We start from the raw sequence: 26,727 nt of genomic DNA, 5'->3' as shown, positions 1-26,727 counted from the left end.
GTCAGTCAAACCCAGAGTGCGCCTGCCCGTGTTTCTCAGGCCAGCGGGTGGATGTTTGTGTCTCATGATCCCCGTGTGCTGGAGCAGCTTGTGTGCTTGTCCATTCCCTTCTGATTGTCACGTATCACAGGGTACTCTGAGTGTACCTGTGCACGTTTCTGAGTGTGCAGTTCCCTGCATGTCTGACAGCAACAGTCCTAAATGCCTCGGGGCAACAACCATCTTGCAGTGACAGCGGCCTGTGTTCCTCGGGCCAGTATCTGTCTGTCTGTGGGTGACACAGGGTCATGCACCTCAGGACTCTGTGTGTGAGTGTGTGTGTGTGTCTCACAACAGCTCCTGTGCCTAAGACCCTGACACCTCGGTAACAGCGACAGTGCCTGTGAGTGTCACAGTGACAGTCTTGTACCTCAGCAGGACGTGACATGACCCCACAGGCCTCAGACCGCTCTGACAGCCACATGCCTTGAACCATGGTTCCTGTGCAGCCTCCTGGCAGAGTGACACATCTTCAGACCCCTGCATGAGAGCGCCTCACAGCCCGATGTCTGTCCATCTGTCTGTCCGTACCACAGGTTCATCTCAGACTCATGTCTGCCTGTGGGTGACACAGGCCTGCATCCCTCTGAGGTGCCCATTTACATGCGTGCCCTGGGGCTGTGCACGCCTCACAGTTCCACAGCCTCTATCAGCTGTGCCTGTGTGCAACAGCACCGTGAGTGTGAGGGGACTCCGCTTGTGTGGGGTGCTCCGTGTGCATGTGTGTGAGAAGACTGTCTGTGAGGCAGAACAGTGTGTGTGTGTGTGTGAAGGGATTGTGTCTGTGAGGCAGTACAGCGTGTGGTGTGTGTGGTGTGTGTGGTGTGTGTGAGGGGACTGTGTCTGTGCGGCAGTACAGTGTGTGGTGTGTGTGAGGGGATTGTGTCTGTGAGGCAGTACAGTGCGTGGTGTGTGTGTGTGTGAGGGGACTGTGTCTGTGCGGCAGTACAGTGTGTGGTGTGTGTGGTGTGTGTGAGGGGACTGTGTCTGTGAGGCAGTACAGTGCGTGGTGTGTGTGTGTGTGAGGGGACTGTGTCTGTGAGGCAGTACAGTGTGTGGTGTGTGTGAGGGGACTGTGTCTGTGAGGCAGTACAGTGCGTGGTGTGTGTGTGTGTGAGGGGACTGTGTCTGTGAGGCAGTACAGTGTGTGGTGTGTGTGAGGGGATTGTGTCTGTGAGGCAGTACAGTGTGTGCGTGTGTGTGAGGGGACTGTGAGTATGAGACAGTACAGTGTGTGGTGTGTTTGAAGGGACTGTGTCTGAGGCATTACAGTGTGTGGTGTGTGTGAGTGGACTGTGAGTGTGAGAGGTCCTGTGAGAGCGTGTGTGTCTGTGTGTCGGTCTGTGCGGACGGTGCGTGTGAGCGCGGCCGAGGCCGTGGCCGGGGGGCAGAGGCCCCTCACGTCAGCGCGGCGCAGGGCGGGCGGTGGCGGCGGCGCCCTTAAATGCGGGCGGCGGCGGCGCGGGCAGCGCGCAGGGCTCGGCGGCGGGGAGCGAGGCAGCGAGAGGCGGCGGTTGCTGCGGCGGCCACAGCTACCCTCCCACAGCTACCCTCCCACAGCTACCCTCCCACCCAGCATGTCGGGCACCCGGGCGTCCAACGACCGCAGCGGCCACCCCGCAGCTGGCGGGGTGAAGCGGGCGCGCAGCGAGCCGGGCGGTAACAAAGTGACGGTGGTGCTGGGGGCGCAGTGGGGGGACGAAGGCAAGGGCAAGGTGGTTGACCTGCTGGCCACCGAGTCGGACATTGTGTGCCGGTGCCAGGTGGGTGCCGGGCCGGCTCTATGAGCCACTCCCTCGGCTCTTCCCCACCCTGCGTTCCCTTCGGCTCCCGCTTTCCCCCAGCTCCCCTCGGCCTGGTGCCTTCCCCTTGCGGGTCCCCTCTGTCCCCCGCTGCTCCGCCTTTCCTCCCTCCAGCGCTCTTTCCCTCCAGCTGCCGCTCCTCTCTCCTGCGTCTTCTCCCTCCACGCTCCGTATTCCCGTTCTCTGTCCCTCTCCCGCAGCCAGCGGCGGGACGCGAACGTACCCGGGCGGGCAGTCGTGTGCCGCGCACACACACCCCGGCCCAACCCGTCTGCGCCTCCAAATGCCGCTCGGAAAGAAAAAAAGCCCTGAGCTATAAATATAAATAGCTGACCCTTCCCGATAAGCGACACTGGATCCCGAGGTGCCGGCGGGCGGGGGCCCGGGGCCGCCTGGCCGGGAGGAGCCGCTCCGGGTGCTTCCCAGCACTGCGCTGCCCGGGGAAGCCGAGCCCCGCGGCCCCGGGTGCGGTCAGCGCTTGCGGGGATGTTCCCCTGCCTGTGAGGGGGTTGCCGGGTGTCTCCGGGCGTGCGGCTGCTCCGGGGAAAAGCGCTGAGAGCCGGCCTGCGGGCCGGCCGTAATATACCTCAGTCTGCCAAAGTTTTACTGTAGGGGCTGTTTTGGACGGGCTGACTGTGTTTCCTGCAAAGTGCCTGGAAGTTTATTTTAGAAAAAAAATTTAAAGTTGAGCGTGAGTAAAGTAGGGGGGGAGAAAACCTCAAGTTATGTAAAAATAAGGATTTAGAGTTGCACGAAAACAGGAAACATCTTGCATGGCTTTGTTTATAGGTATTTTTGACTTGAATAGGTTGTAAGGATTCTCAAAACAATGTATTTGCATAATATAAGCCAAATTAGACACAAAGGTGATTCCAAATAGAATCGTAGAACGGGTTGGAAGGGATCTTAAAGATCATCCAGTTCCAATCTCCTTGCCATGGGCTGGGACATCCTCTACTAGACCAGGTTGTCTGAAAGCCTGGCCTTGGGCACCTCCAGGGATGGGGCATCAATAATGGTAATGGCTTCTAAAGAACGGTTTTCAAACATTAGTTATGAACGTATTAGACCAATACAGCTAATAATCTGTCAATTGTCCATTTAAAGTACATGAGCACATTAAAAAGTAGTCAGTTTAGTCCAGCTCAGCTGGTATGTACCATGAAATTTATTCTGCTTTATAATGCACGATAGCTATTAAAAAGCTACAGACATCCTTGAATCCAAGATAATAAATCCAAGGACATTTTTCTAATTAAGTATATTATGTAAACAAATGTTATCATGCAGGTTAAATATTAGAAAGTGGAGGAAGTATTTTCATTAGGGACATTAAACTCCCAAGATTTTGAATCACCTTGGGGAGAAGTTTTTCTGCAAAAGGTAGCTAATGAATATGCATTGCCAGGACCATAGCTTTATTTCCATATTTATTTCCCCCTTGCCTCTCCCAGTAATGTGTTGCTATGAATTTAAACTCAGGTCTTGGGATTGCTTTGAAAAACAAAATTTAAAGGTTTTAGCTGAGGAGGAGCATTTCATAAAGGCCCCTGTCAAACAGTGCATTCTCCTGGGGTTGCTGTTTCTGCTGCAGGGAGTCGTATTGGTTCTTTTTAGGCTCGATTTTGAGGGGTGCCCCAAAGCTGCTTTCAGGACAGATTTGCTGTCCATCCAGTGAGCCGCTTTGGAAGCGTGGCCCCCAGGTGCAGCCTCGGAATGCCCTCTGAAGGGTGCAGGAGTGTGTGTGTGAGCATGCCGGAAGGGTTAGTGTGTTAGCAACAGGCTGATGGTTTAATGTGCTGCTGGGCACGTTAGATCATCTTTCTGCAGCCTGATGAGACCGGGGTGGATGGAAGGCAGCTGGAGCTAGAAAAACACAGGGCTCTTTTTTGAAAAGAGTGCTCCCCAATACACAGTGTATGAGACTATAATGGGATTCCTGACATGCTGGTTAGAAGGAGATGTCTTCAGGATTAGAGTTCAGGGCTGACTATAAAGCATTTGAAATAGAAAATATGAGTCATGATTTACTTTTGAGTGGCAAATATTATGTAACTTTAAAGAGGAGTGGATTTTTTTAATATGTCGATGGGTGTTTTGTTCATTTGGTAATTTTGATTGTGCCATTTTAATAATTCAGTATTTCATCTTTTCAAAGCCCATCATGCAAGTAGATAATGGTGTATGATTTTTGCCTCAAAGTCTGTTAAGCTTTAGTAAAGATATGCACATATTTGAGCATGTGAACAGTACTGATGAGTTCTCTGTGTGATAATGGCAGGTCATTAACTTACAGGTGTAATCACTTTGAGGGGAACTTCATTAATGCTGTGTTGTGCCATGAAAAAGCTCAGTGTTTGGACCAGAACCTTGCTGCTTCACATTGCTCCTGGAAACTAAGAAGAACTTTCAGTGCCATAGCACTTGTGTATTAGAAGCAATTTCTTAAACAAGAAGCACTTGATTACTTGCTAGAGATTTCAGAGAGGATGTCAGAAAAAATCGCACCAGGCTTTTTTGTTAGAATATGGTGATTGGCAATGTTAATTATTACTTTGGATGTCTTGTCCACTCCATTTTCTGAGACATTGATGCAAATGATGTTGAACAGCTTGTTTTAGTCCTCAGTGGAGTGGAAGTAGGGAAAGCTTGAAAATTAATATCTGAAAAATTAATTTTAAGGTCTTCTGAAATAATGTCCCAGCTAGAGTAATTCTTCATCCCAGTAGGATATTCTTTGAGTTAACCTTTTTAAAAAGGTAGGGCTGCCCTCCTCTCTGTGTAGGGATTTAAATTCAGGACCAGATTTGCGTTTGAAGGGGTTTTAAAAAATAGTAATTCCCTAATGTTTCCATGAAAGGAAATAACTTTCATTAAATGTTTCTCCAATATTTTAGTGTGTTGGTTTCATGAGAATAATCTGTGACATCAGTTGCTGCAGAGGAATGAAATTCTATTTTCTGGGATACTAGAAAAAAGGGAAGCAGGTGAATGGCAACAGAAGTCCATCACAGGCACAAGGGAAAGTTTGAAGTATGTTAAGAGGAAATTTTGCATTAGAACTCCAGCCTCTGTAATTTTCCTGAGCATTCAGAATTTCACATTAATTGATGACTTAATTTGTTGACCAGTGCTTAGATTATACAGATTCTGAGTTCAAAATAATTAGGTACACACCATTCACTGACACTGAAGTATGTGAACATAATTTAAATATGAAATACTAGTCTGCCAGAAGTAATTGATTTCATTTCACCTCTATACTTATAGCATTCTTTGTGAAAGAGGATGTTTCAGAAAAGGTAAAAGATCTCTGAATGTTCTTATGGATGATGCTGTACAGAACTTTTCACAGGCTTTCATTAAAATACCAGATACACAGGTACACAAACCCATGTTAAAGAAGTAGGAAAGGTATTGCTACATAAACTAATGACAGCAGGCTGTTAAGGAACTGAGTAGGTTTAAGTTCAGGTTATTAATGGAGAACATCAAAAACGTTTTTTTTCCTCTAAACTGCTCTTTCAGCAAAGGCATTCAGAAGAAAAACACTGGAGGCCAGTATTTCTTTCTTATTGTGGCCTCCTGGGACATGGATCTGTCACATTATGCTATGCAATACTTTTGATCCCTGGTATATTTTTAGGAAAGAGTAAAAGCAAAGATTTCAATAGGAAATGTTTCATTTTGCTGTTTCTTTAAAAAAACAGGTTTTGTGTGTTTGCTTAAATCTTTTAACTGAGAGAATATTGGACATAAAGATGGGAGTTCACTTTTTATGTGGCCTCTTAGCATGTTGTCAGAGTATCAGATGAAGTCATTTGGATACATATAACGTAGGAAGAGAACTTTGGTGTTGTTCAAAACATTATCTCAGATTGTGACTTTATCTCATTCCAGATGTACATTTCTCACATCACCTCGTTCCTTGTTTTGTGTCTGCCTTCAAAGCTAGAACTGGTGGCTGCTGTTAGCTACCAGGGTTTTAATTAGCTGATTTCTCAGATCAGTTTTGGAGTATGATCAAGCAGTCACCTGTCACAAGTGCCAAGGTGCTGTGCTTCCAGAGGGCCTGCTTGGACTAGAGCTGTTCCTAAAAAGTCACACATCATAAGTTCTCAGTTAACTGAGGCCAGCTGGTTGTCATGCAGTTCTAGATGTTTCCTTAAGGTGCGATTACATAAGGTACACTGTACTAATAACTTTTCACTCAAAATGCCCCATAAACAATTTGATAAAAGATTTAAAGGAAAGGTTTTCCAAAAGTTTAACATGAAAGATAGGAAAGCTGTTGCTGCTAAGTGTGTAGAGGCCCTGTGATAATCACTTCTACTTGCCACAGGTCATATCATGGTTACTGAACAGATGTGTGAACCAGCTGCAACACAAGTGCTGCCTTTCTTCCCTTCACACCAACAGCAGTGGCAGTGATTCAGCAGCAGCAACCAGGCCAAGGCAGCTTTTAAGAAATTTTTCAAGCTGTCATTTGGCATTGCTGTTCCACTATGCCCATGACAATGCTGGATGTGTCAGTGCTGTGACAGTTCTGCCTTCTGGAAGTCTGGAAACAATCTGCCTGATGCTGTCTGCATTCCCTTAAGAACTGACATGAAACAAGCAACACTAAATAGTAAGAATGTGATTGCATTAAGAAGAGCTGTTATTAGATTTCTTAAGCTTCTCATATAAAAGTTTCTGGTTTGCATTAAATATGCAGTCACCTTTTTAAAATAATTTTTCTATCAAGTCTGTGCTTTCAAGTTAAGAATTGTTTTATTTTCAGACATAATTTGATCTTTTGAGGCACATGGACAAAAATTACAGTTGATGTTAAGAGTGAAGAGAAGCTGAGGAGGTTGAAAAGGGTACCAGAAAAACTGGCTGTTGTGGTCTTTTGTGGTTGAGTGGTTCACAGTTACTTGGCCTGAGAGGTTAAACCAAGGCTGTGGAGTGGCTTATGTTCTCTTTGTAGTGGATGTTAAATAAGTTTGAGAAGGTCTTACCAGTAAGAAAAGCCTTGCAAAGTTTAGGGTTTGAAGAAGCATTGCAACATTGGGGAACAGTTTAAGCAAGGGTGAAGGAATGTGCCCAGTGCTTCCATACAAGTAACTACTGTATATTATTGTAGGTGTCCCTATTTCCTTGTGCTAGTGTTTTCATGAATATTATGTAAATGTCGAATATTTTAGTAACAGTACTTTGAGGAATGCAACGGAAAATACAGTGGGCAAGCGATTGAATAATAAAACCCAAGCGTGGCAGAAATGCCAGACGAGTAGTTTCTCTGGGTGCTTTGGGTGTGAGATGGGGAGGTTTCCTTTGTTCCTCTGTTGCTGCTGACAGGGCATGGGAAGCAGCCACATGTTGTTGTGACTTGTCCCTATTGGTCATGGGCTACAGGAGCTTTTTGCAACAGGGATTAAATTAGGGCAGTTTTATGTGATTATGTGGAGTTACAGGGGCCTGTTGGCTACTGGTTTTTTCTCTCTGTCATGTGTTGCTCTCCTTTCAATGAGATTTAACTGTGATATTTAGTGTAATTTCTCCCTACAGGATAAAGTAGCATGGAAAGACTTTAATCTTCTAATGATTTAGTGCCTGATGATCTTCAGTGAAGAGATTGATGACCTTGAAGTCATGAGTGTGTAGTGACTGCAGGAGTGTTGTTTTTGATTTCTCAAATGTTTGGGAAGGTTGATAATCCCATGTACATACACACTCATAGAGGTTTTTGCAAGATTCCCTGCAAAAACACAAGTGGGTTTTATTTCACTATTCAACACAGCAGAGTTTTTAAGTGTGAGTTGTTTCTTTAGCGACAATGAAGTAGTCCACCTTGCCAAACTTGAAAAATTTTTTGTAGCGATGTGTCACTTCTGAGGTACTTTATCCCATTTTATTTTTTCATTATGCTTATACATACTTACATGCCACACTATATCATTTTAAGCTTTGGGACAACATGGTGACACTGCTATTTTAAACTAGCCTTTCCTTTGGGCATCAGCGAGATCATCTCAGGACCACCAGGATTATAAATACTGTATGAGAAGGTCAGGTTTAAAGTTTCCAAATCTCCATAAGAAAGCAAGCTTAATTTTCAATCCCCTTTATAAAGCCTGATGAATTTATTATCCTCTACAAGCATCAAAAGAAAACAGCTGAAAATTAAACTGAAATTACATCTGTTCTATTTAATTCCTGTTCTTAACTTGTTTACAGATATAAGAAAAGTTATGTTCATATCCTTGGATCATATTACTTCCCACAGGGACATGACTATGCTTCTTCAGCAGAGAGAATTAAAGACGAGCAGACTTTTTTCAGTTTTTTCATGTTTGGTTTCCTTTATTTTAGTATTCTGCTAGCATTAGAATATTTTTCCACTTTCTACCAATACACCTTGAATTTATATTCTTTGCATCTGTTGCTGGAGTAAAGATGTATTTTGTTATAGTGGTCTATTGTCATATGTTGTTTTGATGTGACTTGACAAAACAATTCAGTTTGAGAGAAAATAACTATAGTTTGAGTGTCTAGTTTCCCTATACTGATTGTTGTTTAAAACCTGAGTTGAATTAGACTTGGCTTTTCCAATTGCATTTTTCAGATGCTTAGGAAGACCAAGATATCTGTGTAAGTCAGGGTCATTTTTTTATAGTAAAGAAATAATACTATATTATGGGTATTTGATATTTGATAAAAGCTTCAGGTTTTTTATTTGTGCTGCAAGTAATTTTATGGCTCTTTAAAGGATAGAAAATCTTGCTCAGTTCTTCTCAAGAATGGTTATGTTTATAATCATACTAATTATCTCATGAGGTTTTAGAAGCTCTTCTCCAATAGGAATTTGGGAGTTTTTGAAGAGATCACTATTCTAGTTGGGAGAGTGGGATCATACGGATTTTGTTCCTTCTTTGAGACAGCAAAGGGGCACACTTGAACAGGGGCAGGAGTCAGAGCAGTTCTGTGTAGAGTTGTTTGTACTTGAAGTCATTGCAACGTAGTCTTGGGAAGGGAGAGACAAACTAGATTTGGCTGAAGGCAGTTGGTGTCTGGAGACAAACTTGCAACTCAGACCAGTTGTTTGTCGCTACCACAGCTTTAAAAATCACCGTTCCCTCAGTTCTTGTGGTCTTAAGGATTCTTCTGATTATCCCCAACCCACCTCTTCCCAATGGGTTGAGTTAAAAAAATAAAAAGCAAAGTTATGGTCCATCTCTTGAAACCTGAGTTGGAGTGAGTTAGATGTTTCTTGGCAATAGTTAAATTGGGGGGAAAAAAATAGCAAAAAAAAAACTTCCAGTGAGGGAAACTTACAAGCACCTATGGCAACAACCTTCCAGCTGGAATGTGCAGCACTTGCAGTCATTCACACACAGGTGGTTCAGTGACATCGTGTTGAGGGGTCTACATGTACAAAACACTTCATGTATTGTACTTGTCTGACTGGATTTTTTTAATACCATTGATGCTCTAACCTCATTTGCAATGTTGTAAACAACAAGAAATTCCGTGAAAGTCAATGGATCTATATTATAATAAAGTTCATGTCAGAACCAGTCATGCTGGTAGCACTTATTAGCTGCATTTATTCAAATTAGTTCCAATCAGTTGCTGATGTAAGTTAGAAGTAGCCGTTGTTAATTAAATTGTAAAGAGAAGAAACAGTTTATGTAATGATATTCCTTCTTGTTTATTCACATATAAAATGCTGTAATAAACTGAAGAAAATTACTCAATTTGGGTAACAAAACAAATATTTTGTAGCCTGCTTGATAGTGTCACTAGAGAGGTATTTAGCCTACAGATACAGTAGAATTTCAGAAAATGTTTTGCTCCATTGATGGATGGAATTAGTGTTATTAGGACACTTCTCATGAAGAGAGAGAGACAGAAGTCACAGCATTTGTTTTCAGATGAAGGCTTCCCAAACTGCTGGTTTGTGGCTGGTATTTCAATTCATAGATTATAAATTCATATAATAATGCCAGAGGGGGTCATCTTGTAATCTTGTCTCCGTACCAAGGACACAGTATTCTAGTAGCAGTTGCACGACTGCCAAAAGGAGAGGTAATACAATCTTTCTACTCCTACTTGATACTCCCATTTATACACACGAGGTTTGCCTCAGGCACATCAGCCAGTACTGAAACTGTGTTCAGATAGCTCCATGTGCTTCAGATATCACCTTGAACTATGTTTTTTTCTTTCTAATTTTTTTATTCAAAACCTGGTTGTGACATCTCATAGATTCACAGCATGTAGCAGTGGCTAAGGAGCTCTGTGTACTGCTGGTGTGTCACTCACTCCATGGTGATGTTGGCTGCAGATCTTCAGTAACCAGTCTGTTATTTCCCCATTGTTGACTGGAAGAGGGTGAGAACTCATCACTGTGGACCCATCAAAAATAAACCTGTTTCTTGTTCACACTCTAGTTAGTTTGAAACTATCATCTGCTTTTAAGGTTTTTTTGTATGTCATCTGATGATTTTTCATATCAATCTAATTAATCAAATTGTGTTTGGGCATTGTGAGGAGCACTGAGCAAATGAAGGATGTGCCAACCAGGAGAGCATCTGGTGACACTCCTCCACACTACCTGCCTGGCAAGAGCAGGTAGAAACACCTGTGAGCATCAGAACACAATTCCTTCCTGTTCAAACATGTATATTAGGCTAATTAGGAGAATCGAGTCCCTGCTGCAGGTACTGAACAACCTCACTGCTACTCTCAAAAGAAATTCTGTCTTGGGATGTTTTTGCTGCAGAAAATAAAGAGATTATTTTTAAAACAATACAGGCCAAAACATCAGCCTTTAAGCAGTTTGGGAAGCAGGGTTTCCTTCATGGCTTTTGTAAGTTCTACTATGAAGACAGTGACTGTCCTCTGGCAACTTGTCCATAATAATTATCTGTTCCCTGGTGCTGTTTATGCCAGCTAGAGTTGTTAACACCAGTAAAATATAGCTTCTCAGTTTAGTGTATTGATACAGTTCTGGTGTTCAAGCACTCTGGAATAGTAATCAGTGCACATCAGTGCATCAATCCAATACCACTAGTAGATCAGTACATAAAAAGCTTGGAAATGGATTTTCTTTTTAAACAAAGTGCCGTACTGAAAAAAGACCATACAGTGTTGCATGGGGTACTTTAGTTTCTCCAGCCTTTTCTAGTACTGGGACAATATGTAATTTTAAACTTGGATTATAAAATTTCAGAAAATATAGATTAAAATCTTAGAGAAAAAAAAATCAAATTTTTTCTGGGTACAGTATAGTAATTTTTTAAAATTATTTAAATAAACCCCAGACCCCACTGCATCTGTGAAAAGGACACACCCTGGAGCGGGGGAAGAGTGTGAGGAGTGTGTATGGATAGCACTGGAGCAGCTTCCCTCTTGGTGCCTTCCTGGGAGCAGCATTTCCTACAGCAGAGTGGTTTAATGGGGATGCCTAGACTACACAGCAACTTCTTTCTAGTCATACCATCATTTCACGGTACAGATCATGCCAAAATGGCACTGATGATGAATCTGTCAGAAGTTGTTGCCTTAACATTCCCTTTGTTAGAGACATTTTTTAAGAACTGCAGAAGATACCATCTCTAGGGCCCTAGGAAACTGCAAATGGTTGAAGATAAATTTCAGGTGGGCTTAGTGCTGTGTGGCAGAGTATGTATATTAAGTGGAAGTTCATGATGTTCATGTGTTTGAAACAAGGGCCAAGCAGAGGCTCCAAAAGCTTCTTGGTCCAAGAGGAAGCATCCTGAGGATCCAGAGAACAGTGTCACTCAGTGTTCAAATGTCTATTAATTATCAAATTAACTCCATATAAGATTTTAGGTTCGCTTGTGTTTTTTAGGAGAAGAAATGGCTCATGCAAGCTGTATATTGACTCTCAGAATTGGGGTGAAATTAGAAAAGGAATAGATGTCTTTAATGTTTCAGTTGTTAGGATGCCAATATGCTGTTAGAATATCTATGTAGTTGAACATGAGAAATACTGAGATGACTAGATAATAAACAGAAAATATCTCATCAGACCAGTGTAATGTTTTGCAAGTGTGGTCGTGTCTTTTGGGTAATTTAATGCTCTGCTATCGCTTCAATTATATTTTGTAAAAGTATAATTAGTTGAGCTGTAAAAATATACTTGGAAAACACTTGTTTAGGAAACATAGACCAACATCAGCAGTGCAAAATGTAGTTCCAAAGATACCAATATTAGTTTTTAATTGGAGAAATGCTGATTTAGGTGGTCTGTCACTGAATTATCTATCCAGAGGGACTGAAACTGTATCCGAGATTTTGGCCATTAAAAGATGCACAATATCTGATAATGTTTCTGTGCTGCAGCATTTTTTAGGTATGCCAGCTTTCACAAGCTGCTTGATTAACATCCCTTTTTAAGCATTTGCTAAAGAAAGAGCATTTGTCTGTGTGTCAGTTCAGGAAATTTTCCAAAAGCATAAGCATTCTCAAACTGATGTATCCCAACTTCTGAAATTTTAGGATACAAGAAAATACCTTTGACTATAATTTAGGAATGCTGTTATCTCAGATTATGAGTCCTCAAGCCTGATTTCATTTGTTCATATTCATGTTGATTAAGAAAAGCAGAGTATAACTACAGCATTGTGACAACAAATACTTTTGAAGCAGCCTGGTTCCCCATTTTCTGAGGAACAGAGGAAATTGTTAGTTGTAGTAGAGGTTAAATTGCTGTTAAATGATGGAGTTAATTCTTTTAAACTTTCCACCTTGCCATCTTCTATAGGTGAGCAGAAAAGGAAATCTGGGAGTCCCAGAAGAAGTTACTCGCTTCTTCTTCTCAGCCTGATAATACAATAAACCAGTGTTTCAACCAGTGCAATCCTCCAGAATCAGACCTCTTAAGTATCATGTAAAGTACTCTCCTGTCTGATTTACTAACCTTCTAGATAATTGAGTACTTTTAACTAGATCCAGATTCCTACAACTGGTTTATTATATCTGGGAGTCAAGCAAAATAGCCAGGATACTCTGGACAAGTTATAACTCTGCAGTAGAAAGACATTTGAGGGTTCTTCCCATCCCAAGGATGAGCTACCCAGCAGTTTTAAAGTCAAATGAAATTTGTGTGTACTATTTTTTCTGTTCTAGCTCCTCCTCAGCTTTCCCTTAGCAGGTTATCTGTTTAAAATTGATTTTTGAGCTCAAATGTTCCAAAACATGAAAATTATTTTTTGTGATGTTTGCAGACATATTTCTTAAGCTTCTCCATCATGTTGCTTAAAACACATTCTCTTTTTGTAACCCATAGTTTTTATTTTCTTAATGTTGTGTTTCAGCATTTACCTTATCAAACTTACATTGAGACACAGCAGGAAAAAAACCAGTAGACCTGTTGAGAAAACTGGACCTATAATTCTTAATCTTTCTGGTCAAATCAACTCATGACCTGATTTGATCACCTCTTTTCAAGTTTCTGTGTTGCCACATCATTCTCTTTTAAAGCTGTTTGTGGAAAAGCAGTTTAGTAAAGACAATACTAGCTCCTATTCTTGGTTCTGGTAGGTAGTCAGGTAAGTCATGAATTGTAGCAGACTCCATAAAGTGGTAACTGGGAAGATATCTCTAGACCATGTTCTGGAGTGGTCCTGTGTAGGGCCAGGAGTTGAACTTTGATGATCCTTGTGGGTCCCTTCAAAGTCAGGATATTCTGTGACTGACAAGGTCATTCAGTGAAGCTGCAAAGTCTGCAACGTGCTTCCAACCTGACAAAGAGCCTCTGTCTTGAACACCAAGAGAAGCAGTAGCTGTTTGTGGTTGGGCAAGTGGGAAGAGCTTCCATTCAAAGGGGAATACTGGGCTTAAATTCAAGGAAATGTCCATGTACAGAAGATGTTAAAAAGGATGGGCTTGTGTAGGCATGTCTGAGACAGGACTCCAGGGGCAGTTGTTAATTCCAGATTCTTTTCCCTGAAAGCTTCAGTTCTTGTCTAGCTTATGCCACCACTCCTGCAGTAACTCCTGCTCTGCCCCAGCCCTGCCTTGACTTCATGGTATCCTTCTGCTTCATAGTTCTGCATAGTCCTGATGAACTCCTTTAACCCTCTCATTGTCCTGTCTGAACCCTTTTTACAATGCTACAACATGTTAAGAAAGTGTAAGGTGGAGAAAGCAGTGACTGAAGAAGTGTATAAATTAAAAAAAGATGATCTTGCCAAATCATCTGCTGAGAGTTTAGACCATTATTCTTCACATGTTTCTTTCTCTTGCAGGGTGGGAATAATGCAGGTCATACTGTGGTTGTTGATGGGAAAGAATATGATTTTCACCTATTTCCTAGTGGCATCATTAATCCAAAGGCAATTTCTTTTATTGGTAAGACATTTTGGAACTTACTATGAAAAATGACATTGTGTGGTGGATAACTGCAACTGTACTTTGTAGTAACAAGGAAAGAAAAATATGACTCTCAGTTAGATTTACTTCAGCCGTTTGACTTTTATTTCATTGCTGCTTTAACATGAAGAGTTTCTCTACTGTCAGTGTCAGTTTAGTTTCCACGGCTAGAAAACTGAAAGCAAGAACATCTTATCATGTTCCTTCTTATGCTTTGTGGTAAAGTTTGGACCCCACCCTCTACTTGCACTCTCTTTTTATACTTTCAGAAATTTATGTGCTATTCTTTGAGCACACAAATGCCAGGACTTAGCTGAATAAATAATAAAAATTATTTCTCACATCTCTTTACTGACTTCCCAAAAACAGGCCCCAAAATGCAGGGCTCTGCTTAGGAGATCATCATCCAGTTCCCTTTTTGTTCACATCACCAGCTGTTGAGGGTGATGTTGTATTTTGCTGTAAAGGTACTTGGTGCAGAGTGCATCATAAAAAGATTTTCAGCATTGGACATTAAACTCATATTTAAATGGTAGGCAAATTTAAGCCTCTTGTCCAAAGTTTTGATTCTTTCTGAGAGAAATTATGTACTGACTGTTCAAGAAATGAGTGTAAGTTCAAGTGAGTCATGGAGTTTCAGTTTTGTTCCATTTAATAATTTCCAAGTGGATAACTGGACTCTATTAAACATATTTTTTTCTCTCAGCTAAATATGGTGTGTTGTCTTGCTTTCCTATTTGCTTCCTTGTCAATTAGTAACGACTATAACTTGAGTTATGCTAAATTTAGGCTGAGACAGGCTCTTGCCTATATTTCTGACATTCCTGAGAAGGAGGCAGCAGCTGTTTCCAGCCCACTGCATCGCTAATCCTCCATGTCTCGCCAGTACTGCTCTTTATCGCTTGTGGGTTCTATTTTGTGGCTCAAAAGCAGGGGGGAGGCATTGCTGATGTATCACAGCACTAGTTTGAGCTAAGTTTAAAACAAAAACCTGAATATTGAAGATGATTTAAATACTTTCACACAGGTTTGTCAGTGTGGAAAGGCCAGGGACTTCTTTGGGCTTTTCCCTGTGAACAATTGAGGCTGAAGTTGCAGGGCAAAGTCCACCATGAACAAAGACAAGAATCCGCTTACCTCAGCTGGCTGCGCAGCAGCCTGGCGTTCACGCCTGAAACAAGCCTGCTCCGGTTTTCCTGAGTTTAGCAGCCCAGTCGCTGCTTACCCCAAATCAGGGTTTATCCAAAAAGTTCTCAAGATCACTTTGTGTAAAATCTCATTTTATTTTTTAAATAAAATTTTAGACAGCAAGTGTTTACAGGCTTTAAATCCTAAAAATATTTTATTCCTTGCTTTAAAATAAATCATTTATGTTCCCAAAGGTAATGGAGTGGTTATACATTTACCAGGCCTGTTTGAAGAAGCTGAAAAGAATGAAAAGAAAGGTCTGTATCAAGTAATTTTTAACCCACCTTTATATTGGTAGCCAGATTGAGGGGTTTTGTATGCTGTTTTTTGTGACTGTAAGTATTCGGTGAAGTAATAACATTCTGGATTTTAAATGGGAAAACAGTATTTAAAATGTTGAAATGTGTGGTAATCTTTAGGTGCATTTTCAAAAGCAGTCTTTTCATGGGTTTCATGGCATTTTATGGCATTTGATGCCACATTCAATAGAAAATAAATCCTAAAGTGTGTGCTAAGCTTCTCTTGACCTCAAATACAGATGATTTAACCCAAAATTTCTGTGTCCAAATATAAACTCAGTTGGGTCTGCTTTGAACAAGGCTTTAGACCCTATGACCTTCCAAGATCCTCTACTTCTTAGAATATTTTATGTTTCTATATAGAAATTCTCTATTTTGGGGGGCACAAATGGAGTTTAAGTGTATTGTGTAACAAGTTAAACAAGAATATTTATTTAAAGAATATTGTGTAAGCCACATCATTCTGGAATTTAAGAAGTGTTTTTATCCATACCAAAATGAAAAGGCTGATAAGTCAAAAATGAGAAAAGTTTCTCAACAGAAATATTGCTGATATTTGATATTGTCTTGTGGTTTATGTATTTTGTCTATAGTTATCTTAACAAGAAGCCATGTAAACTAGCAAAAAGACAGAAAAAGTCAAAGCCAATGTCAAAGCTCGACCAATCAGCACAACTGAAATCCTACCTTTCTTTGTCTTTTCACAGGTTTGAAAGATTGGGAGAAAAGACTGATTATATCAGACAGAGCACATATAGGTAAGTGAAGATTGAAGGGGGGAAAAACCCTCACACCATGGCTTAGCTCATGATGCTAAATTAAATTATTATTCCTCAGAGCAGCTATGTATATGATCTAATGCAGCTTCTTCTGATGTTGTGTAATCTGAAGCATGATAGAATCTGTATCCACTGAAGAGTGATGTTTTTACATGTTTTCACAATGTTTAAGGAATACTCTCTCTGTTTTCACTTGGGGAGGCCTGTGCACTGTCAATGACAGTAGAGGCACTTTGTCTTGAAATTATGGATGTCTGTGATTTAAAGAATATTTTTCTCCTTTGTTCTCTCACTATATCCATTTGATTTTCCACTGCAGTGTTTGACTTTCACCAGGCAGTAGATGGGCTCCAGGAAGTGCAACGTCAAGCACAAGAAGGCAAAAAGTAAATATTTTTAACACCCTCCTTTCATTAATAGTTATGCAAATTTGGAAAGTCAGTGTTATTTTGGAAAACAGAAATGCTGTGTATCTCAAAAGAGCCTTGTTGATGTTACGAATTCTGCGCTTCTGTTCTGTTCCTACTTATGTTAGTGAATAAACTGTCAGCCAGGATCAAGGCCTCTTGCTTTACTGAATACCACAAATGTTAGCAGTATTTATGCAAAGCCTGAAAGGTGCTATATATTTATTATTATAGGACTTTAATATCCTTTTATGTCTCCGACATCCTGCCCAGTATATGATATAGTGATGAGCTTTGACAAAAATTACTTGGCATAAAGCATACGTTTGCATGTATTTTTACATACTGGGGGGTGTTTCTTTTTACTTAGTATTGGCACAACAAAAAAGGGCATTGGACCAACATATTCTTCCAAAGCTGCACGAACAGGCCTTCGGATTTGTGACCTCCTCTCTGACTTTGATGAATTTTCTTCAAGGTACAACTGTTTTCATTTCTAAATATTATGTGCATGAGTGATACATTTTGCCTGACAGATTTGCTTTTAAGGTGATGTTTTTAAACATGTGTCTGAATTTTGTATATAAATTGTCTAGAAGGAGAAGAAAAATGGAAAGCAAGTGTGTGCATTTCTTGTACTTCACAGGGTTTCTCATAATTTAAAATGTAATTTTGAACATTGGGAAATGCGCTGGTTGAGGTATCAGAGTCCTGGGTGTTTTCTCCCTATAGCTTTCAGTATATCCTGTGCATAATATAAACTGAGTTCTTGCCAAAGGTTCTGTGTTTCTGTGGCTATGGTCCTCATAGATACAACTTCAATATTTTACAGATTTAAGAATCTGGCACAACAGTACAAGTCAATGTTTCCCACATTGGAAATTGATACAGAAGGACAACTGAAAAAGCTAAAGGTGAGGATTTATCACTTGAAGTATTTATTTAAATTTTAAAAGGTAAAAATTAAGAGTATCAGACAAACCACTTATTGAGCTAATTTAGATGAAAAATGCATATGTTCATTATTATTTATTAGCTTACTATAAAAGCTAATAAATAGTAGCTATGCTTTGTAGTAGAATGTTCTCTTTTACTTTAGGCATTAATATAAGCCCTGTGGAGGATTTAATTCTCCTATAATATTTTACTGTTTTGAATGTTGTTTAAAATGACTGTTGTCTCAAACAGTCAAGAGAATGCAGAGTGATGACTTCAATTAGTGTCCAGTGTGTCGGTGGGACTTCCTTGCTTGCTGCAGAATTGTTTGTGGAAGCATGTTTCAAGATCCTGGTATTACAAGAAAATTGTGTTTTTACAAATAAATAAAGCTGGTAAAACAGCTTTCATGAATATGTAAGAAAAGAGGATGTTAAAAATATGTCTTACCTTTCCCATGTTTCTCCTTATACTTTTTCAGAGCTGGCACCCCGATATTTTAATATTCAGATAGAACTATATGTTTTTCTTTTGGTGCTTGGACTAGTTCTAAGTCCCTTTCTCAGTGTGGCTAGACTATGGACACACTATCTAAAGACTATAGCAACAAAATTCAGTAGGTATACCACATCTCTGTGAACAGAAATAATACAGAAATTATGGCATTCTAATGCCATAATAAATCATGTTTTCTTATATGAGTGTTTCAATAGATTGAAAGGAGTATAAGCTAATGGTTGTGTTTTTCAGGAAAACACAGTTATTGAGGCTGGAAGCTTAGTCTTATCTGTATGTTTTGTCTTTCAAAAATGAACACAGTGTTCCCTGCTTCCAGCTATTGTCTGGGGAAGCTGACATTTGTATTCTGTTTGCAGGGATATGCTGAAAAAATAAGACCCATGGTTCGAGATGGTGTGTATTTTATGTATGAAGCTCTTCATGGCTCCCCAAAGAAGATCCTTGTTGAAGGAGCCAATGCAGCATTACTTGATATTGACTTTGGTAAGTTATATTCTAAACTCAGCTTAACTCCTAAGAGATCAGTTTTATTATGATTAGTTTTATTTTGATTTGTGTTTATATTGACTTTGCAAACAGCAGGAAAATAGAGAAACGAAATAGTCTTTCCGTAATAGGAACAGATCTCCCAGAAGTAAAGCTCATTAAGACAGAGATTGTATCATTATCAGGATTAAGTGCTTAGGGTTTAAATATTGATTTTTACTGAAGTTTATTCCAGTGCAGCTGAAATTTCACTGCAGATATTCTTGTCTTGATTGCTTTTAAATGTGTGCGCACGTTTCCAAACAATCCAGGTACTCATTGAAGTGCTGCTTAGGTAATTCCTCTGCCATGGGAGAAGGATTAAACTGCTGCAGCAACCTCTAAGTCTTGCCACTACAGTTGGTCTCTGCTCTGCTTTCTTACCAAAAGTCTAATTAAATCAATGAAGAAACAATTAGGGACTGAAGAGATTCTCCAGTCCAAAGTCACAGTCTAGAGATCACGGATAACCTCTTAAGTCTTGGACAATTTGTGGTAGATGCTCAGAGGCACTTGTGCAGAGCATTGGGAATGCCAGACTGTGACCTTTATACCAGGTACTTCATGAATGTAATGGAAATAATTTCTGTGATACACAGAACATTGAAAAAAAGGTTTACACAGCAGAAGCATCATATAATAGATCCTGTGCCTAATGGAGGTAGTATTGAGATACTTTTGAATTTCTCCCTTGTGTGCAATTCTCAGTGAAAGTTGTAAAGGGTGAATGGCACATAATAAAACGAATTTCCTTCCCTCTTTGGTTGCTGTTCCAGTTTAGCTTTAAAGGCAAACGTAGAAGCAGAAACCTTCTTTGAGCTGATAAAGAAAGTCATTGTTCCTTACCATTGCTGACAGAGGGCCATGCTGCTGTGTTTTTCTGACAGGCACGTATCCCTTTGTGACCTCCTCGAACTGCACCGTGGGCGGTGTGTGCACCGGGCTGGGCATTCCTCCGCAGCACGTGGGGGATGTGTACGGCGTGGTGAAGGCTTACACCACCCGCGTGGGCATCGGTGCCTTCCCCACCGAGCAGATCAACGTAGGTTTGGTGTTACAAAATGTGCTCGGCCAGCGAGATGGGCTAAGGGTTATTCCACTGATAAATAAGCACGGTAATAATAATGCTGAGCAATCACACCCATGAAGAGAGGAGAATTCCATTGTGAACTTAAGATATTCGTTGTGAGAGGAGAGAAACACGAGTGTGATGATGCTGCATTGTAGTGACCACACTTCTGTTGTAATGATCAATGTGAAAACAGATGTCATCATCTTATATAACCATTAGGTGTGTTTCAGTAGCGAGAGTTTGTTGTGGAGAGTGCATCCCAGAAGAGCTTAAATTACAAGAACAACTTCTGTGCTTAACGGCCTGTGTTCTGTGTGATTTATAGAATGAATGTGCTGTGTGTGCCAGCCAGTCGTGCACAAATGGGTCGATAAAAAGAAGGGGAGAGATTTTGGTTATTTTAAACTCTCTGCTGTATTTTCATTAACAAGAAACTAGAAAGCTCAGGATATTGATTATGAGCTAGCACGCAGCAACCTCTAGGACAGTGTTCTGAGTCTAATTTAAGGATTTAGTCACTAAAATCCTTTCTCTAATGGCTCAGATGAGTTGACGGTATCCTTTGGGTTTATGAATCACGAACATAAAGTTTCTTCCTTCTTTATTTTTACCACAGTATAGACACTGCCAGTCTGAATGGAAGAGCTGGCAGTCTCACACTGTGGTAGAAGCAAGGAGCCCTAGGTGTTCTGGCCTAGGCATTGTACAAGCATTGGTCTTGTCCCAAGCAGTTATAGTCTTGTTGCCAAAACCAAAAGATGTCAAAAGACCAGATGAAGAAAGTAAATGCAAACAAAATTTTATAAAGGACTGAATTGACAAGGAAATTTCCCTGTTAGATGAAAGAAGAAAAGTCTCTCCGTGGAACACGAAGGTCATATTAAATACGTGATACAAAAACCCTGTGCACAAGGGGATTTGTTATCTGCCTTAGTCCTCTCCTAGTAGATTTTTTTTTTCCTGAAAAATAGCTTTCAAATTGGAACAGCTGTATTTTTCTTGCTGTTTGTCTGTGTTTGTATGTTTTCCAGCCATGTTTTCAGTGAATGCCATCAGCATTCTCTCTGTCTTACTCTAGGAAATCGGAGATCTTTTGCAGTCCCGTGGCCACGAATGGGGTGTAACTACGGGCAGAAAGAGACGCTGTGGCTGGTTAGATCTTGTCATTTTGAAATATGCTCATATGATCAACGGATTCACTGCGTAAGCATCAAAGATTTTGCGCTACATTTGGAAGTGATAATTTTGTGCTTCGCAGAATAAATATGTAGGTAACATTAATATAAGTCCAGTAAAGTGTCACATTTTAAGCAATACAACAATGCATAGCGGGCAACTGAGAATTGTTTTAATGCTAATAATAATCTAATTCCTTTGACTCTTTTTTCCTCAAATTAAGTGATTTTGCAACATGATAGCTGTGATGTTTTTTTTTTTTTTAGCATGTTTTCACTTTGCTTTCATCAGGTGGCCAGTGTAGATTGGATCAGTATATTGGTTTTCTAACAGTTTACTCTAGTGGTTTTGATCCAGTGCTTTCATACTGACTTGTGCCATGGTCTAAAACCTGTTGGGTCTGAGGTATGGTTGACTCTAATAGATCCTACTTGTAGGACCAATTCTGCATCATTTGGAACCGCTGCCTTGATAAGTGAAATTAATGGAATGATACAGGGTACAGCAACTGGCACAGCTTTCATTCCAGTTTCAACAGGTTCATTTATTTATAAAACTGTAATCAAATATTGTGTTACAAATTCTGCTTTTAATGGGTTAAGTTTTATTTTCTTTGGGACTGAGTGGCTTCCTTGGTTGATGCATTCAGGCAAACCTGTCTATATAAGCAAAAACATGACCCTGAGAATTTTTATATATTATAGACTGAAATGTAATTTAATATTGTTTATGCTACTAATGTTACACAGGAACAATGGTCTTGTTCATTAATTTATCAAAAGGGGTTTTTAGCTTTGGGGTTTGTTTTTTTTAATTGGATTTATATTTTGCTTTAACATATGCAGCTCTAGTTTATGTGGAAAATTTTAAGAAGGCATTAGGTTTCCTTCTGTTTCAGCTCTGTACAATTAGTGCACTCCTAGCAACAAAACTATATCCTCTCTGATAACTGTGATAGCTAAAAAAACATGGGGAGATTAAAAAAGTTGAAGAACTGGCTCTATGGTGCTTCTTTCTCAAAAAGTCTCTTCAATTAATCCTTTCATTCATCACATACTTACTGGGCACATATAGCCTGGGCTGTTATGCACATACCTGTCTAAATCCTTAGCTGCTCAGATTTTTGCCAGGCCACATCTAGAATATAGTTCTGGAGAATTTGATGAATTTTTAAATGCAGTTTTATTCAGATCAGTGAATTCTATAGGGCCTTCTTGAAGTTCCATTTTTGTCTCCTGATGTGTTCATTCACAAAATTAATACGGTCAGTCAAACTGACAGCACAGCCCAGGCCCTGAAAGTCAGGATGGGATCCCTCCTAATGAACTGCACTGCTTTTAGTAACCAGACTATGCTTGTTCAGTTATAAAAGTGTAATCAGTCAATAAGTCTGTCAGACAGTTGTGAATTAGTAGGAATAAGAGAAATAGTCCCTGTCAGTGATGTAAAGTGTCATATCCATCCGAAGCAGGCCCAGCAGGTGCCCCTTTCCACAGTCAGAGTGGATTTTCATGCACTAGGCTGAACACTGTGCACCTGTGTGAGCAGCCAAGCATTTGGAAATTTCTTGTAGTATCTCGGTCGAGTATTCATGCCAGAGGTGTGAATTCAGTTAACAATGTTCATAGTTTAGTACATTTGTGTATTTCTGCTGGCTGGGCTGCTTGAGCTGGATCTGTGAAAGGGGGGGAAAAAAAAAGATGGAAAGTATTAAAAAGGAGATTCATCATGTGTGTAAACTAACTGATGTTTTTTGTGCAGTTTGGCACTGACAAAACTGGATATTCTTGATGTCCTTGATGAAATTAAAATTGGTGTTGCCTACAAATTGGGTGGAAAAAGAATTCCTTATTTTCCAGGTAAGTTGTTAAATCTTTATATTCATTTTTATCTTTCCTGCCTGTTAAGTCAATTTTGCTTTTTAAAATCAGACTTGATTTTTTTTTTTTTTCACTAGGCGTTCTGTGGCAATTTATGGAGCTTTAGTCATAAAGATGGCTGTACCATTTTCCATTGGCATCTGTATACAATGGCAAGAATTTCAAATAAAATCTTGTGTTAGGGCCTCTATGTGCTGTCCCATTAGATTTTTTTTATTGGCAAAATCAGGGATCTGAAAGTCAGCAAGACTTGAGTCAGCGACTGTGTCGCTGTCATTGGCAGTAGCATTTAATGAAGCAAAATTGAAATAAAAGCTGTACAAAAATGAGATAGAAACAAGCAGAATAAAGCTACTTCTGGATAGCTTTATTAATCTTTATTAACAGCAACAACACTGTGGTTAATAAAAATATATATGGCTTCTTCAATAATGATTCATGTTAACACTTTTTAGATGCAATAATACATAATTTTTTTACATTAATGATGTTTTCAAGATACGTGTAACAGTCTCTGCCAAGAAAAGGAGTTTGTTCTGTTGAGGTATGGGAGATTCCAGAGGCACAGGGTGGACTGGCAGCAGCCAGCTTTCCACTCTTGTGGTTCCTGGCTGTGGACACAATGAGAATTCCAGTGGGGAAAAGCTTGTAGACATCAGAGTTTTTCACAAGACTGATTTAACCTTGTTCTGTAAAGATGAAACTCTCTGAGACAGTAATACCTTGTCTGCTGTTTTATTCTGTGCAAATCTGAACCAAAAAGCGGAAGTACTGTAAACCTCAAAAAGTCTTTATTTCCTCAAACCCCCCCCTCAAACTGTAGCATTGTTGCTGACTCCATGTTGACAGCATAGATTACATTCTACAGTTTTTGGAAGAGGAAACTACATTCCTGGATCCCCTTGACTCAGATTGAACTTCCTAAGTATCAGAATTTAACCTCAATTAAGAATAAAGGAGTGAATGATTGAATAAACCATTAAAAATACTATTTCCTCATATGTCAGATTTTAATTGCTGTCAAAAGACAACAAGAGCCACAGGTCTGTTCTCTTAAGGCAGAGCGGCTAAAATCAACTGTGACAAAAATTGTTCTTCCACAGCTAACCAGGAGATACTACAGAAGGTGGAAGTAGAGTATGAAACAATGCCTGGGTGGAAAACTGACACAACTGGAGCACGAAAATGGGAGGACCTCCCACCCAAGGCCCAGAATTACATCCGCTGCGTGGAAAACCATGTTGGCGTGCCAGGTAAATTTCTCTGTAGATGTCCATATGAGGGTGCCACAGCAGACAGACACAGCTCTGTGAAAGGGCTTGATTTATTAGCTGGAAGTCACTTTATTTGGGTAGGAGGGAATGAAAGTACCTGTGGTTGGGATGATGGGGGTAAATGACAGCTTGCCAAGAAGCAGCAAAGGGTGGTGTTCAGCAGGCAGGTCTGCAGTGCTGCAGGGAGCTCCAAGCTGCTGCTGGCAAGGATTTAACCAGAGGAAAGATAAACATGTGCTGTTCTTGGCAAATGGCCACCTTCTGTCAGTGAAAACTTTGGGGTCAGTGCACCATGCTTCAGCATGTAGTTATGCTGATGTCCTCATCTCCCCCTTTCTGCATCCTGTACTGCATCCCTGTTTGAACTTAGATGTCTTTGTTTTGTTTTGTTTTCAATTCTTACTCATATAAGGAGTTGTGTTGCATAACAGGTACAAGATTGCTTAGCCCAGTTCTTCCACTTTGGAAGAATGAGAATCTTAACATCATCAATCTGCAAAGGTCAAGCCACCCAGTTTTCTTCAAATATAACTGCTAGAGCACTAGATGTGCCAAGAGCTAGGTGTGGCATGAATGATGGAGTTTGCAAGGGAATTTGCACAGTAAACAAGCTTAGAAAGCTGGCTTCTGTGCTTTTGTTTTCCATAAAGCACCTCAAAGGTCACATCAGTGGAGTACAGGCTGGTTACAACCATGACAATTCCTGTATCAGTCACGGATCAGGAAACATCTGATAGCAGAGAATGAAACTCAGAGAATGGCCTGTGTGTGGTCAAGGACACCCAAGGGATGTGTAAATACAGCTCCCCTTACCTTTATTCCTCTGGTTTGCTGGGTAAAGTCAAACGGATGCCTTGCTACGTTTGATGGCTAAAGGAGACCCGACCACAGTCAATTCTATAGCAGCCATGGGCAATAAAACCGCAGTGGAACAGCTACAGTGTGGAATGTGGGGTGGCTGCTCACACTGGATAATGTTTATAGTTAGAGCCTTACATATAAAAATATTACAGTACGTAGGCATCGCTCTCTCCTGTTCCACATCATGCAGACTTCAGAGCCTGGCACAGCTCTGGCTTCCTCTCTGCAGGGATGTAAGTAAACATCCTGTCACTCAAAACAATGGCACTTAAACCTGCAACAAACATTCCTGACCTTCTATTAGGCATTCCATCTGCAATGTTTTGTGTTTATGGTGTAATTATTTCATGCTTTCAAACTTCAGTATACTGCACTTTTAGTCCAGTAGTGCAGCTGGAGTAGAGGGATTTTTGACAATGAAACTTCCTTCCTAAAATTGGTCAGTCTGTTGTGAGGCATGATGAAAGGTGAAAGTTACTCCAGTTCATTGATTATAGTATTTACTCTTGGTAATTGTTCTAACAGATGTGTTTTCCTTCCTAGTTAAATGGGTTGGAGTTGGGAAATCAAGAGAGTCGATGATCCAGCTGTTTTAAACAAATGAAGAACTTCAGTGATGAGAAGCACAACTTGGCGTTCATCAGTTCCTTACCGCTTCCTCTCTAAATGGAAATGCTATTTAAAACAAGCAAATTCTTCTAGGAATTAAATAGAAACACAACATATATTCTGTATTGTAACATTTTATTTAAGTTCTCAGTAAATTCAATGTAAAATCTCCTTGGTGTCTGTCATCAAAAGTCAAAAAGGTATTTCTAACAAAATAGGGAAATAATTTTTTTCAATTAATCTGTGTTACTATTTGAAAGTACTTTACACCTATATAGTATTGCTCTTTGATGAAACCAGTATTTATTCCAGGAATTATTGGGTAATGTTAGAATTGTGAAGCTTGGATTTTTTCTTCAAATATTAAAATATCTGTGTATTTGGGTTGGCAGTACTAGGACAGATACCATGCACTGAAATTGGTTGAATTATAAAGATTTTCAGTTTATAAAATAAGCAAAGTTAGGTGGGTATTTTTGACTGCACAAAGCAAAGCAAACACAATTATGTATAATTTTTATATTATGTTTTTTGATAGCCTACTAAAATGAATGGAGAGCAGCTAAAATGTAAAATGTATTTATCACAAAGCCTATCCTTGTAACTGAGATAACATCTGTAAAGGGGCCAAACTGGAGAAAGCTGACTGTGTAATAATTCTTTGAACTATTCTGTGTGCTAACAGGCTGGGGACAGTCAGGTGTGTGGCCTTTCTTTTGTGCAGTAGGAAAAGGAATGAGGGAAGGTGGAAGGAAGGGAGTTCTCAGGGTGCAAAACATACGAGGGGAGTGGAGCTGAGACAGCACGCTGCGTTTTCTCCATGAACCTGGGACATTTCTTCCTGCTAGTCCTGTGATTGAAGTTTCCCAAGTTCTGCTGTGCTACTCTGTTGAGGAACTTGGAACTTGTGGCTGTGTGAGGCACTTGCTTCCACAGCTCATAGGTTTCCAAGAATAAATCAATGCATGACTCAA

At 40.3% G+C, this 26,727-nt stretch overlaps 1 protein-coding gene across 1 annotated transcript; it reads left to right on the top strand.

Annotated features, from left to right (window-relative positions):
* The first annotated feature begins 1,512 nt into the window (after positions 1 to 1,512).
* On the top strand, positions 1,513 to 26,727 carry ADSS1 (adenylosuccinate synthase 1). The gene is made up of 13 exons (XM_040066810.2): positions 1,513 to 1,802; positions 14,105 to 14,207; positions 15,611 to 15,673; positions 16,423 to 16,473; positions 16,814 to 16,880; positions 17,272 to 17,379; positions 17,734 to 17,815; positions 18,713 to 18,839; positions 19,769 to 19,923; positions 21,032 to 21,156; positions 22,891 to 22,988; positions 24,113 to 24,262; positions 25,688 to 26,727. Exons 1-13 carry the CDS (start codon positions 1,617 to 1,619, stop codon positions 25,738 to 25,740), a joined length of 1,368 nt encoding a protein of 455 aa, XP_039922744.1. The 5' UTR covers positions 1,513 to 1,616; the 3' UTR covers positions 25,741 to 26,727.

Source organism: Hirundo rustica, chromosome 6, assembly GCF_015227805.2.
Source record: "Hirundo rustica isolate bHirRus1 chromosome 6, bHirRus1.pri.v3, whole genome shotgun sequence".
Lineage (NCBI taxonomy): Eukaryota > Metazoa > Chordata > Aves > Passeriformes > Hirundinidae > Hirundo > Hirundo rustica.
This window is presented reverse-complemented; position numbering and strand designations above follow the sequence as displayed.